This window comes from Rousettus aegyptiacus, unplaced genomic scaffold (assembly GCF_014176215.1).
Source record: "Rousettus aegyptiacus isolate mRouAeg1 unplaced genomic scaffold, mRouAeg1.p scaffold_m13_p_11, whole genome shotgun sequence".
Lineage (NCBI taxonomy): Eukaryota > Metazoa > Chordata > Mammalia > Chiroptera > Pteropodidae > Rousettus > Rousettus aegyptiacus.
In genome coordinates, this window is record NW_023416286.1 from 14,144,471 (window position 1) to 14,159,107 (window position 14,637).

At 39.1% G+C, this 14,637-nt stretch overlaps 1 protein-coding gene and 1 pseudogene across 2 annotated transcripts in view; one reads left to right on the top strand and one right to left on the bottom strand.

Annotated features, from left to right (window-relative positions):
* RUBCNL (rubicon like autophagy enhancer) overlaps nt 1–14,637 on the top strand; it is an 87,770-nt gene that overhangs the window by 69,586 nt on the left and 3,547 nt on the right. The window contains exon 14 of one of the 2 annotated variants that reach the window (XM_016123596.2): nt 707–844. In XM_016123596.2, coding sequence (XP_015979082.2) covers nt 707–844 — 138 coding nt within the window. Of the gene's footprint in view, nt 1–706; nt 1,614–14,637 lie in introns of those variants that run through there. The other variant, XM_016123591.2, reaches the window with a different exon arrangement.
* On the bottom strand, nt 1,752–2,507 carry LOC107499454 (annotated as a pseudogene).

The following is a 14,637-nucleotide window of genomic DNA, read 5'->3' on the forward strand; positions in this document are numbered from 1 at the left end:
GGCTTTTTTGGTTTGCTGACTTAGAAGCCTTTTTTTCCTCTTGTAAGAGATATACAAAGATAATTTGATGAGATAAAAATTAAAAAAAAAAAATTGACCAGAAGTGGTTGATTTTTTCCTTTTCAATAGCTCATATGTCTGATGAGGTGAGAGAATCTAGGCCTCCTGCCCTACAACACAGAGGGTATCACAGGCAAATCAGTTTGCCTAACTTTCTTCTCAGCCTAACATATAAACTTAGGTGAAATCAGGTTTAAAAGGTATTTAAGAGTAGCTTGAAGGAAAAATATGAGCTAAAAACAGTTTACTGTAGTAGAGGAAATATGACTCTTCACTAGTATAGTTGACAGGAGTATATTACAAGCTGTATATTTTAGGACTAAGTTTGGCTGGATATGATAGAAAAACCCAAAATACCGGTGGCTAAAACATGACAGAAATTGATTTTTCTTTCAGGTACATAGTAGGCAATACCAGGTCTGATATTGCGGCTTATGGTGTCAGCAGGGTCTAGGGTCCAACTTTCTACTTTCAAGGTCCCCTCTTGTCCCATACTGACTGCTGGAACTATAATCATCCTGTCTTTATTCTAGGCTGGAGGAAAGAGGAAAAACCAAATGGCAAAACGGGTTTTCTCTCAAATCAATCTGCTCTCTTTAAACAGCCTCCCTGGAGTACTACTGATGTTTTCACTCACATTTCATAGGCCAAAATTTAATGACAAGATCTAGCTTCAGGAGAGCTTGGGAGATATATCTTATACTAGGAGACAATTGTGCCCAGCCAAAAATCAAGATCTGCTCCTCAGGAGGAAAAGGAGAAAGGAAATTTTGTGGCCACACAGGTAATATTAGAAAAATAATGGCTTTAAAATCTCATTCTTCCTTTGCTATATAAAAGTGCTTTGCATATTATAAAACATTTACGCAAGTTAATCTGCTATATAATAGTATGTAAAAGTTTAAAGTGGTGGAAAGATGGTACACTATTTGATTAAGTGAGCAAACTGAGTATTCAAATCATAGTGTCTTTTTCTTCTGATTAATAACTTAAACATTGTGACTATTTATCTCAAATTTTTAAACTGAGAATATATAGTCATCTCGTCTGAATCTGACCATAGATAAGAATATTTAAAATTGCAAATTTGTATATGCAATATATTATTAGAGTAAGTATTTGTCTATTGAGAATTTATTCAATCGAATAAATATATAGAAGGTGCTCGTTATATGCAAGGCATTGTGCTAGAAAATACCTTAAAAATAAGCAAAAAAAAAAAAAGCACATCTTATTTTTAAAAAGAGATAAAAAAAGAAGAATCCATTAGAATGAAAATTACACAAAGACAATAACTTTTCTCTGTTTCATTTCTCTGCTACAATTAAAATATCTAGGACAGTCTCTGGCATACAATAGAAATCTAATAACTATTTGTTAATTGAATGAATGAATGAATGAATTTAACTTAAAAAACACTGACCTGCCACTTTTTCTAAAAAACATATATCGGGAAAAAAACTCATAAATCAACTTGAAAGTATGCATATGTATCTTTTTTATAAAATTGTTTCTGAGGAGCAGTACATTAAATCATATTTAGAGCTGACAATTTAAAGATGTCATATAAAGATATATTTTATAAAATAAATAATTCTTTTGTAAAGAGAATAATCACCCTTATTCTGTTTGTTTGACATCTAAAATTTTTTTGGTGTCTGATCTTATTTATTTGTTACTCTTACAAAATCTTATTTTTGACTGGATGTAGAATTAGAGGTAGAAGCTCTCAGAGAGGAATTCTCCGTCTCTTAGCAATCTGTTTCTGGTATTTCTCTTTGGCCTCCTTCATTCTCTTGGCAAAAATTTAGAATATTCTGCAACCTCTTCCTTATTTTTCTTAGTACTCTGTTTCTTCAGAGCAATATTCTGACGTTTATATTGCAGGGCGCATGGAGTAAAAAGACGCTAAATCTTAGGTGCTCTGGTCTAAGTTTCTTACCTTCTTTGTTTACGGAATTTCTCACAACATATTGCAGGACATCATCTTCTTTAGAGAGATCAAAAAGTGTGCAGATACTGCTAGCTCTTTTGGGCTCCAGGTGACAAGGCACAGTAAGACCAGAAATATCTTTCTCCCCTTTTTTTCACAATGACCAAATTGAGAACACTCAGATTGGCATCCACAATGCAACCCCGAACAGATTTGTGTTTTTTTTCTCCAGTCCTCTATGGTCTACAATAAGAATGCCCCTTACTCAATAGCAGATAGACACAGCCATGGGTCAAGACACTCTACTTCATGGGGAAACCTTGTTTGTCATTTCCACCACTGATTCGAACCACATAACGCTTCCATTCTTTACCCAGAGCATCAGCAGCAACTTCTGTCCCCATATACTTCTCATAAAAGGTATGAAGTTTTCGTTCATTGTCCACTTCAATGAGCTTCTGGCAGCCACTGGCTGGGAAAGAGATGTTCAGCTTCATCCTGAAGCAGCCGACCATCTCCAAGGTGCCACAAAAAAGAGCGACAAATCTAAAATTTTTAGTATGTGACATTTGCATAAAGTGGAATTTAGTGTCCAGAAGAGAACAGAACATGAATTAAAATCAACGTACAGTTTGAAATACATCGGTATATGAAACTAACTTTTTTCAATGCCAAAGTTATAGGTTTGGTGAATTAACAAGTGAAGCAGTTTTTTTTCATATTTTTCCCTCCTATGAAATTCGAATCAAGGAAATCATTCTAGAGACGTCCCTCTCTCTGACATGCTCAGCGTCTAATTTGCCAATTTTATATTTTAAATATTTCTTGAAAATTCTTCTTCCTACAACTACTGTTGCATCTGGTTAGGAACCTTAGAATGTTCTCTGAATTTACAAGAAAATTTACAAGAAAATATTGAAAGAGGTCAGCTCACCTAACAAGATGACAAAAAAAAAAAGCATAACTATGAGTAAGGCAACTAGCAGGCAGATAGAGTTATATACAGTATGTATATAACTGTGTGTATATAACTATCCTTTATACATTCTTAATGGTAACCACACACCAAAGATTCAGAACTGAAGTACATAACATGAAATAAAAAGGGCCAGAGGGAGAACTCACAAAACCCAAGCAAAAAAAAACAAACAAAAACAAAAAAACAAAAACCAAAAAACAGAAAAACAGACACCCAAGGACAGAGAAGCAATGGAAACACCAAGCTACCAGAAAGCAAAAGATAAAATGGCTATAAGAAGACCTCATATTTCAATAATCACCCTAAATGTAAATGGACTGAACTCACCAATAAAAAGTCATAGAGTTGAAGATGGGGTCAAAAAAACAAACCCAATCTTATGCTCCTCCAGGAGGCACATTTCAGTTCCAGAGACAAATATAGACTCAAAGTAAAAGAATGGAAAATGATATTTCAGGCAAACAGCATTGAGAGAAAACTGAGAGTACCGGTATTAATATCAGATGAACTAGACTTCAAAATAAAAGAGATAAAGAAAGATACAGAAGGACACTTTATAATGATAAAAGAATCATGTAACAAGAAGATGTAACACTTATTAATATCTATGCTCCTAATCAGGGAACCTCAAAGTAGGTAAAACAATTATTAACAGAACTAAAGAGAGAAACAGACCAAAACACTATCATAGTAGGAGACCTAAATACCCCACTGTTGGATTTTCACGAATCATCCAAACAGAAAATCAATAAGGAAATAACATCCTTAAATGACATATTAGACCAACTGGACATAATTGACACTTATAGAGCTTTTCATCCCAAAGCAGCTGCTTATACATTTTTCTCTAGTGCACATGGAACATCCTCAAGGATTGACCACATACTGGGACACAGAAATAGCCTGAACAAATATAAGAGAGTTGAAATCATATCAACAATATTATCTGATCATGATGCTTTTGAAACTATATATTAACTATCAAAAAAAGCAGGAAGAACCACAAATACATGAAGATTAAACAACATACTACTGAAGAATAACTGGGTCAGAGAAGAAAAAAAAGAGAGAACAAGAGATACATAGAAATGAATGATAATGACAGTACAACATATCAAAACATTTAGGACACAGGAAAAGCAGTTAGAAGAGGAAAGTTGATATCATTACAGGCCTACCTCCAAAAACAAAAAAGAGCCCAAGTAAACAACCTAATGCTTCACCTTAAAAAACTAGAAAAAGAAAAAATGAAGCCTAAAGTCAGCAGAAGGAAAGAAATAATCAAAATTAGAGCAGAAACAGATGACATTGAAAACAAAACAAAACAATAGAAAAAATAAAGCGACAAAGAGCTGGTTCTTTGAGAAGTTTAATAAAATTGACAAACCCCTGGCTAGACTCACTACAATAAAAGAAGGACACAAATAAACAAAATCAGGGATGAAAGAGGGAAAATTACAACAGATATCGCAGAAATACTGTACTGGCTGGAAAATTACTGCTTGTCTATTGCCCATGGGAACATAATGCTCTAACAATAAGCTTTCTGCTTCTGTACCCCCACTTGTATAACCAACCTGTGGGTTGATAGTTAGTAAAAAGAAGAAAAATAGACTTGTGTTCAAACAGGTTGAAGAATAGGGGTTTAGAGCTTAAAAACCCCGTACCTCTACATTTCGGAGCTGCTTGATTTGGTCTCTGCATACCCCTGGCAGACCCGGCTGGCTGAATAAAGAGTGTGTTTCCTATAACTCACTGTTTTCTGGTGGTCTGTTTGTCTATTGGGGGCTGGTGACTACAACATTTGGAAGTCCCAGGAAGATCTCGGGGAGCGGCCCTGAGATCTCAGACCAGACCGGCCTCGAAGCAGTTGCTGTCCCTCTGACAGACTCAAAGGTGTGGCCACCCTGAGATGTTCCAGAGCCCTTGAATGCTGTGATGGAGTCAATGCAATCGGCAAGGACGCAACCTCTAGGATGCACTCTTTGTTCCTGATCCCGCCGGGAATCTCCAAGGCCTCGGCGTCTAGATAAAAAGATACCTTTCTGTCGACCGGTCATTGGGGGTCTGTGGAAAGACTGGACACAGTCATATCTCCAGGACTGTGGCCAGGCCATGGGATGCTGCCTCCTGTCCCCTGTCATAGGGTTTTGTCTATTGTCTTTGGTCTTGTCTGGGTTGTAGGTGGCAGACCTCTCTGGGTAATTGTTCTCGTCTGAGTGTCTGTCTTGTGTTTTCTGTGCAAGTGATGGGGAGAGGCCCGAGTTTACAGAAGACGCCCTTGGGTGTCTCCTGTGACATTTCAAAGAAAGGTTTGTAGAGGGAGTTGACTATGGTTCAAAGTTTTCTCCAGGTAGACTAAGGACATTATGTGAAGTTGAATGGCTGTCTTTTGGTGCAAACTGGCCTCCGGAGAGTTCTTTTGACAGGGGTTGGTGAGGAATGTTTGGAAGAATGTCACGGGAGACCTGGGACATCCCAATCAGTTTCCCTACATGGACAATGGTTAAACCTTGTTCAGCACCCCTCTCCTTGGCTCCGCCAGTGTGCCCTTTCTCTAGGGATGCAAGTCTTAGTTGTGGGCACCCCGAAACATATAGCAATCAAATCTCCAAGACAGCCCAGTCCCTCAGTCCTCCAATCTCCACCGGAGGACAGTGACCTTCCCTCACTCTATAATCCAGGACAACAGAGGACAAACAGCACTGCCTCACCTCCTTACACATGGGCAGGTCACCCCTATGGGCCTCCCGCTCCCACTCTGGCTGGGGCACCAGCCGATACCACCAACCTGGCAATCCTCCCCTTGTGAGAAGGACCAACCCAGGGACATCACACAGACAGGCCCTTTCGGTTTACGTGTCTTGTTTGACTAGCAACCTGTACAACTGGAAGCCACAGAATCCACCTTTCTCTGAAAACCCCAGGCATTAATAAGACTCTTAGAAAGTGTCTTTCAGACTCATTGCCCCACTTGGGATGATTGTCAACAGCTTTTAGTTACCCTCTTCACTGTGAAAGAACGCGGACGCATTCGGGCTAAAACACAAAAGATAGCTGCAGGAGGGAGATGAGTTGAGGAAGCATGGGAACAGATTGAGGAGAAATTTCCCTCCACCCGCCCAGACTGGGGACACAATTCTCAGGCGGGGATAACGGCATTAGATCAGTACCACCAGATTCTAATTGGGGGAATTAGGATGGCTGCTCATCAGCCAACTAACCTTTCTAAGGTAACTGAAGTTATACAGGGACCTCAGGAATCCCCCAGAGTGTTTCTTGAATGACTACAGGAGGCATACCAGGTATACACCTCCATTGATACTGAGGCCTCTGAAAACCAGTGGGCAATTAATGAAAACTTTGCTACTCAGGCAGCACTTGATATCTGGTGTAAATTGCAAAAAATTAGAAGGTTTTGCAGAGATGAACCTGTCCCAAATTGTCGAGATAGCCTAGAAGGTGTTCAACAACGGGGAGGCACCGGATGACCCCAAACGTATGGCTAAAATCCAAAGCTACTGTCATCAACCCAGCTAATCTGTTACCAGAGTTAGACCCCAAGACCTCCGTTCATGACTGCATAGATTTCACTGAGGCTGTGTGTTCCTCATAGCCAGACCTCAAAGACTCCCCTCTGCCTGAGGCCGATGACGTTCTGTTCACGGATGGGAGCAGCTTCATGCAGGAAGGAAGGAGGTACACTGGGGCAGCAGTCATAACTCTAACTGGCACTATCTGGTCACAAGCTCTTCCTCATGAGACTTCTGCTCAAAAGGCTGAACTCATCGCCCTCACTGAGGCACTAAGATAGGAAAAGGATAAAGCAGTCACAACATACACTGACAGCTGATACGCCTTTGCCACTGCACACGTACACAGAGCCACCTACAAGGAAAGAGGGCTTCTGACTTCAGCTGGGAAGGACATCAAGAACAAGGAGGAGATCTTAGCGTTACTTGGAGCCATATGGATGCCTAAGGCTCTTGCTATTGTTCATTGTAAAGGGCAACAAAAAGGGAAAAGTCCCGAGGCTGCGGGAAACCAACGAGCTGATGCAGAGGCAAGAACAGTGGCCACAAGGCCAGTGAGGCCCCCACCACATCTACTGACAGTTGTCCCTTACCCAGAACTGCCTCCATCTCCCATCTATATGGCAAAAGAGAACATATATTTTCAAGATAAGGGAGCCACTAGGAACCAATAGGAGTGGTGGACAACCCCAGATGGAAAAATTGGGCTCTCATGGGCCCTTGGAAGGACTCTCCTCCACCAACTACACCAGACCACACACCTAGGGTGAACTAAGGTGCTCCAAGCTTTAGACCCCTACTTTCACTTGTTAGAAGGGAGAAGAACTGCAGAGGAGATTGCCTCATGATGCCTGGCTCGTGCCAAAGTAAATTTAAAGAAGGGGAAAATAGAAGAACCGAGGCATAGGGAAAGAGGAATTTATCCAGAGGACCACTGGGAAGTTGATTTCACTGAGGTAACCCTGACTGTGTGGGGCTACAAATATTTACTTGTTTTTATAGACACTTTTTCAGGATGGGTAGAGGCCTTCCTCACCAGGAAAGAGACTGCCTTAGTAGTTACCAAGAAACTACTATAAGAAATCTTTCCTCGATTTGGTCTCCACAGAACTTTAGGGTTGGATGATGGGCCAGCCTTCATAGCAAAGGTATCACAACAATTGGCTAGCTACCTAAATTTGCGATGGAAACTTCACTGCGCCTACCGGTCCCAAAGTTTGGGCCAAATAGAGTGAATGAATCGGACCTTAAAAGAGACATTAGTCAAGTTAGGATTAGAAACTGATGGGACCTGGGTAGAACTTTTCCCTTTGCTCTTCTCCAAGCCAGGTGTACTCTGCACATTAATGGATTCACCCCATTTGAAATTTTCTTTGGAAAATCCCCACCTTTAGTACCTAGAATAGAAGATGAGAAAAAGGCAGAACTACATAACCTTGTCTTACTTAAGTCTTTGCAGGCCCTTCAAAGTGTACAGAAGGAGATTTGGTCCCAGGTTCATGCTGCCCTCAGCCCCAGGGGATGGACTTCCCCATCAGTTTCAGCATGGCTCCAGGAGTTTACTTCCAAAGGAGTAGAACCCAAATGGAAAGGACCCTTCACTGTCTACTTTATGACGCCCACTGCAGTTAAAGTAGACAACATCCCATGATGGATTTATCACTCCCACGTGAAGGCAGCATGAGAATGGACAGCTCAGGAAGATGGGCCCTTAAGACTAAGACTCAAGTGTACATAAGTCTAACCCTCTGTTTCTTCCTTTTTTCCTTTTTAGCCCAGGCACACAGAAACATACACTGGCCTAGAGGATGGGAGCTTATAGTAACCAAAACCAGTGAAATCATTGCCCAGAACATCTCCAGCCACATTACTCCAGAGATCTGAATAGACTTGTGCCAGCTTGCCAGAGATCCCCTCAGCATTGCAATAGCCAGACACCACCTTGGATCAGGATCCTTCCAAGTAGGGGAGCATACTTAGGCTACAAGGGGGGACCTGGCTATGGCACATTATTGACTGAGAAAGCCTCTTAGGGATAGGACTCTATATTTGTCCTTAGGGACGTTACCCAGGGATATCTGGCTGCATGGGTAATATGAGACTTGGATGCGAGGGCAAAAGCCAATTTTCTTTTGCTAACTGGGGTTATGAGACTATCTCCACTATAGCTAATTATAAAAAACAGAATGATGATCATATTAGATTAATAAGAGGACCAAGTCTGTCTACATGCTCTCTTGGTTCTTGCAATCCTATCATAATCACCATCAAAACTAGTAGCCCTGGGGGACAACACTATTGTCTCACAGGACAGACATGGGGCATCAGATTATATAAAACCAGGTATGATTCAGGATTATATTTTACTGTACAGGTTAAGGACCTTCCCAGGAAGGCTAACCCTATAGGACCCAACAAATCACTTCTAATTCTGGGACTACCCCAAAGTCTTACACCTAAGAAAACTTTTGTTTCCAGAGCAATTCCAACTCCAGCTCTAGCCCCTCTAGATAGTAGTCTAACAGCTATTAAACCCCAGGCATTTGCCCAGCCACAACCAGAACCAGAAGAAGCATTTATAACAATACTAATGACAATATACAAGGCCTTAAATAAGACCACCCTAGACATAGGACAAAATTGCTGGTTGTGCCTAAACCCCAAAACCCCTTACTATGTCAGGGTAGGAACTCCCCTAATCTTAACTGAGCTCAGCAGCGCATGAGGCTGTGAATAGGAAATTCCCGACTCACCTTAGGAGACATACAAGAAGAAAGAACCTGCCTACTTTCAAATAACTATTCCAAGCTGTTGGCACAGTCACCCTACTTCGATAACTGTAATCATACTATAAAAGTACCTATCTTAGGGGGTAAATACTATAAGGCTCCAAATAATACTTGGTTAGAATGTGATAGCGGGTTCACTCACTGTGCTGCAGCTGATCTTTTCAACTCAGGTGAGACTAATATTTGTATCCTAGTCTTTCTACTCCCCCAAGTGTCCCTTTACAATAGGCCGGAAGGCAGACTCCACTTCTTCCACCAGGACAGGCTACAGAAATGGGCTGTACCAGTCTTAATACCCCTTCTTCTAGAACTCAGAATAGCAGGCTCTGCAGCTCTAGGTACTACTGCTCTCATCAAAGAAAATAAATTACATGAAATTGGAATACAGATAGATAAGGATATCAAGACCTTAAAAGACACCATCAGCAGGCCAGAACTTCAAGTCGATTCACTAGCAGAAGTCCTACCAAATAAAAGTTGTGATGGAAACAAAGAGCAGCAGTAAGGAAAAATCACCTGGAAGCTAGATGAACAAGCCATACAACTAGGGAGAAATCCAAGAAACCACTCTGCAAAGGCAGAAGGTAGGACGAGGCAAGGACATGGGGCTGCCTGGTCCTGAGCAGCTGAGTGAGATGGAGGCTGTGGCAGCAATAGCGGCAAAAGCCTCTTAAAGGAGCTGAGTCCATGAGTGGATTTTTGTGGTGACGGACCTGCTCACTCTGAGCACCAGTTCCTATTTGGCTGTGCCCAGGAGGCAATAGAGACTTACAGAGAGACATTGTTGGACTGAGGGCCCGGGTGAGACTTGCTCTGTACAAAAGTGCCGGCGGTATCCATTGTTGAGCCCTCCCCCATTTCAGTGTGTGGACACAGCACCACCAAAACTGTGACATCATCAAACTGGACAACAGAGGTCGCTCCACCCAGAGGGCTCCCTGAAACCCGCCTCCCCCAAATCACGACCCACCCTAGCCACATCCAGTTGTATCATCAGTGAGTTAGGTCCTTCTTGCTGAGACTTACACTGGTGGACGCAGCTGGCCTCAGTTTCTGCTGTGGCCTTTAGAGGCAACTATAAGCACAGCATCTGTGGATTGCTTGCTGAATCTTAACAGGTGGACCCAGAGGGGCATAGGACTGTGCCGCTGGACGCCTACTTCACAAATCCACACTAATAAAACCAGGACATTTAGGAGCTTTGCTTAATACATAGAAACAGACATGGAAAGGCAGACAAAATGGGAAGACAAGCAGAAACCATATGACAGAACAGATCAGAGATCTAGAAATAATGGAGTCAAGTAATCTAACATGCAGAGTTCAAAACACTGGTTATAAAGATGCTCAATGAATTTTTGGTTAAATTCTGTGAGAAATTCAACAAAGAGATAAAAAACACAAAAATGGAAATGGAAATTATAAAAGGGAACCAGTCTGAAATGAAGAACACTTTATCTGAGATGAAATGTATATTAAATGGAATAAACAAAGGAATAAACGAAGTGAATAAAGAAGAGGATCAAAGGCCCTATCTAGAGGACAGGAAAGCCAATCAGGACACTCAATCAAATGGCAAAAAAAGATGCCAAGACTATAAAAATGATTTAAGGAGGATTTGGGACACTATTAAGGCTCCAAATATTTCTCTAAAGAAAATCAAGACGTTGAACAGCTGTTTGAAGAAATAATGATGGAAAACTTCCCTAACTTGGTGAAAAAAAAATGGACATAAAACCACAGAAAGCTCAGAGAATTCCAACAATCAGGGATCTAAAGGGGCTCACACCAAGACACATCATAATTAAAATGCCAAAGGTTAAATACAAAGAAACAATATTAAAAGCAGCAAGAGAAAAAGAAATAATTACTTATAAGAGAACACCCTTAAGACTAGCAGCTGATTTCTCAAAAGAAACTATGCAGGACAGAAGGGCTTGGTAAAATATATTTGATGTAATCAAAACCCAAAATCTACAACCAAGAATACTTTATCCAACAAAGTTATTATTTAGAGTTGAGGACAGATAAAGAGCTTCCAAGACAAAAATAAACTCAAGTAGTTTATCACCACCAGGCCAGTATTATAGGAAATGTTGGAGGGACTTCTTTAAGAAGGAAAATCACGTATCAAAAACAGGAATAAAGAATGGTACCAACTATATTCCTACCATAAGTACCTTAAATGGAAAAGAATTAAATGCTCTAACCAAAAGATAGAGTGGCTGAAAGGATAAGAAAACAAAACCCCTACATTTGAAAAGGAAAGGGATGGAAAAATATATTGCTTTTATGGATCTAGAAGGTATTTAAGTCAGAAAGAGAAAGATAAACACTACATAATTTCACTTATATGTGAAATCTAAGGAATAAAAAGAACAAACTAATCAAAAACAAACTCACAAATATAGTGGAAAATTTGGTGACAGACAGAGAGGAGGGGGTTTGGGAGGCTGAGAGAATGGGGTTAAGGGTTAAAGAAGTACAAATTAGTAGCTGATGGATGGTCATGAGGATGGGGAGCAGCATAGGGAATACAATTTGCATTAATACATTGGCTAGGTGGAGGGTCGGGGAGGGAGGGATCAATTGGGGGGATCATTTTATTAAATATATACATGTCTAACCAAAGTACTATATACTTGAAATTAATTAAAATTTTGAAAAATAAATAAATAAATAAGGGGAAAAAAAGAGTACCATGAAAGAATATATAACACAAAATTTAATAACCTAGAAGAAATGGATCAGTACTTAGAAAAATACAACCTTCCTAGGCTGAATCAAGAACTGGTAAATCTAAATAGAATAATCAGCAGTATGGAAATTGACACAATCATCAAAAAACTACAGGAAAGTAAAAGTCCAGAACTAGATGGCTTCACCAATGAATTCTACCAAACATTCAATGAAGATTTAATACTTATTCTTCTCAAACTCTTCCAAAAAATCAAAAAGGAGACAATACTTACCAACTTATTTTATAAGGCCAATTAGTACCCTGATGCCAAAACCTAATAAAGATAACACACACACAAAAAAACTAAAGACCGATATCTCTCCTGAACACAGATGCAAAAACCCTAGATAAGATACTAGCGAATAAGATACAGCAATATATTAAAAGGATTATACAACAATCAAGTGTACCTCATCCCAGAAGTACAGGAATGGTTCAACATACGCAAATGGATTAATGTGATACACCACATAAACGAATTAAAAAATAAAATCATATGATCATATCGATAGATAAAGAAAAAGCCTTGAACAAGATACAGCACCCATTTATGATCAAAACACTTAACAAAATCGGTATAGAAGGAAAGTACCTTAACATAATAAAGGCCATATATGATAAGCTCTCAGCCAACATTACACTGAATGGTGAAAAACTAAAAACCTCCCCTATAAGATCAAGAAACTGGAAAGCCACCTGCAAAAGAATGAAACTAGACTGTTGTCTATCACCACACACCAAAATTAACTCAAAATGGATTAAAAACTTGAATATAAGACCTGAAACAATAAAATGCATAGAAGAAAACATAGGAACCAAACTTAAGGACCTTGAACTTAAGAAGACTTTATGAATTTAACTTCAAAGGCAAGAGAAGTAAAAGCAAAAATAGATAAATGGGACTACATCAAACTAAAAAGCTTCTGCTCAGCAAAAGAAACTGTCAACAAGGTAAAGAGACAACCATCCGAATGGGAAATTGTATTTGCAAGCAACGCTTCTGATAAGGGCCTAATATCCAAAATATACAAAGAACTCATACAACTCAATAACAACAACTGCAAAAAAATACAATCCAATGAAAAAGTGGAAAGAGGACCTGAAAAACACTTGTCTCTAGAGGACATACAAATGGCCAACAAATATGTGAAAAGATGGTTAACATCGCTAGCTATTAGGGAAAAGCAAATTAAAACCACAATGATTTATTATCTCACACCTGTTAGAATAGCTGTCATCAACAGGACAAGTCATAACAAGTGTTGGAGAGGATGTATAGAAAAAGGAACCTTCATATGCTGTTGGTGGGAATATAAATTGGTACAGCCACTATGGAAAACAGTACGGAGGTTCCTCAAAAACTAAGAATTGATCTACCATATGATCTACCATATGATCCAAGTCTTTGTGGGTGTTTACCCACAAAGACTTGAAAACCCATATCAGAAAAGATATTTGCACACCGATGTTCATAGCAGCATTATTCACTGTGGCCAGGACATGGAAGTAACCAAAGGGTGCTATGATAAATGATTGCATAAAGAAGCTATGGTACGTATATACAATGGAATATTACTCAGCCATAAAAATAGATAAAATATTGCCCTTTGCAACAATGTGGATGGACATTGAGATAATCATGCTTAGCGAAATAAGTCAGACAGGAAAAGTTGAAAATCACATAATATCACTTATATGTGGTATATAAACCTAAAAGCAGCAAACGAATAGGACAAACAAAGAGATTTATGGACATGGACAATATACTAATGGTTACCAAAAGGTAAGGAGGAGGGGAAAGGTAGATGTGGTAAAAGGGGTCGAATATGTGGTGACAGAAAGATATCTAATTATGGGAGGTGAGCACACAATATAAATATGCACCTTACCTTTAAAGTATACAGCTAAAACCTTGGATTTCAGTGACCAATGTCATCATAAAAAATAAATTAATTTTTAAAAATACATATATAGTTAATATGTTTATTATTTATTTATTTTTCACTACAAAACAATGAATCTTCAGGTTTCTTGAGAGATGTGCAGCAGAAAGACATTCTGAATGCTTCAGCCTCCCACACGTATATGCTTCACCATTTTCTGTTCAAACATACAGCATTTCTTACAGATGAAAAATAAGGCTTCCTAATGTGTTAAAGAAGAATGGTTAGATAGAATGGTTGGCATTCTCAATTTGTGGAGGTATGGCTTTCTGAGATTAATTGTATTTGAGACAATTACATTGTTTGCTAGCCAAAAAATATATTTAAAGATTAAAAGTGCATAACTAAGCAGAACTTTGAGAAATTAGAAAAAGAATCAATTATTTTATCATTAATCTCTATATCCTCTTCTTCCCCTAACTGTAATGAAAGCAACAAATAAAACAATCAGAGATCCTCAACTGACATGAAATTGATTGGAAATGTCATTGTGTTGATAAATTTAAAAGAAGAAATTAGAGAAATATGTGTTTAATACCTATTTAAAAAGACAAATGAATCATATCATAATGCCCTTGTCAGTACTCATCACTTATAGAAGAGGAAATTTGGCTGAGTGTCAGGAGTTACATTCTAACATCAAAAATAAGAGGTAACATT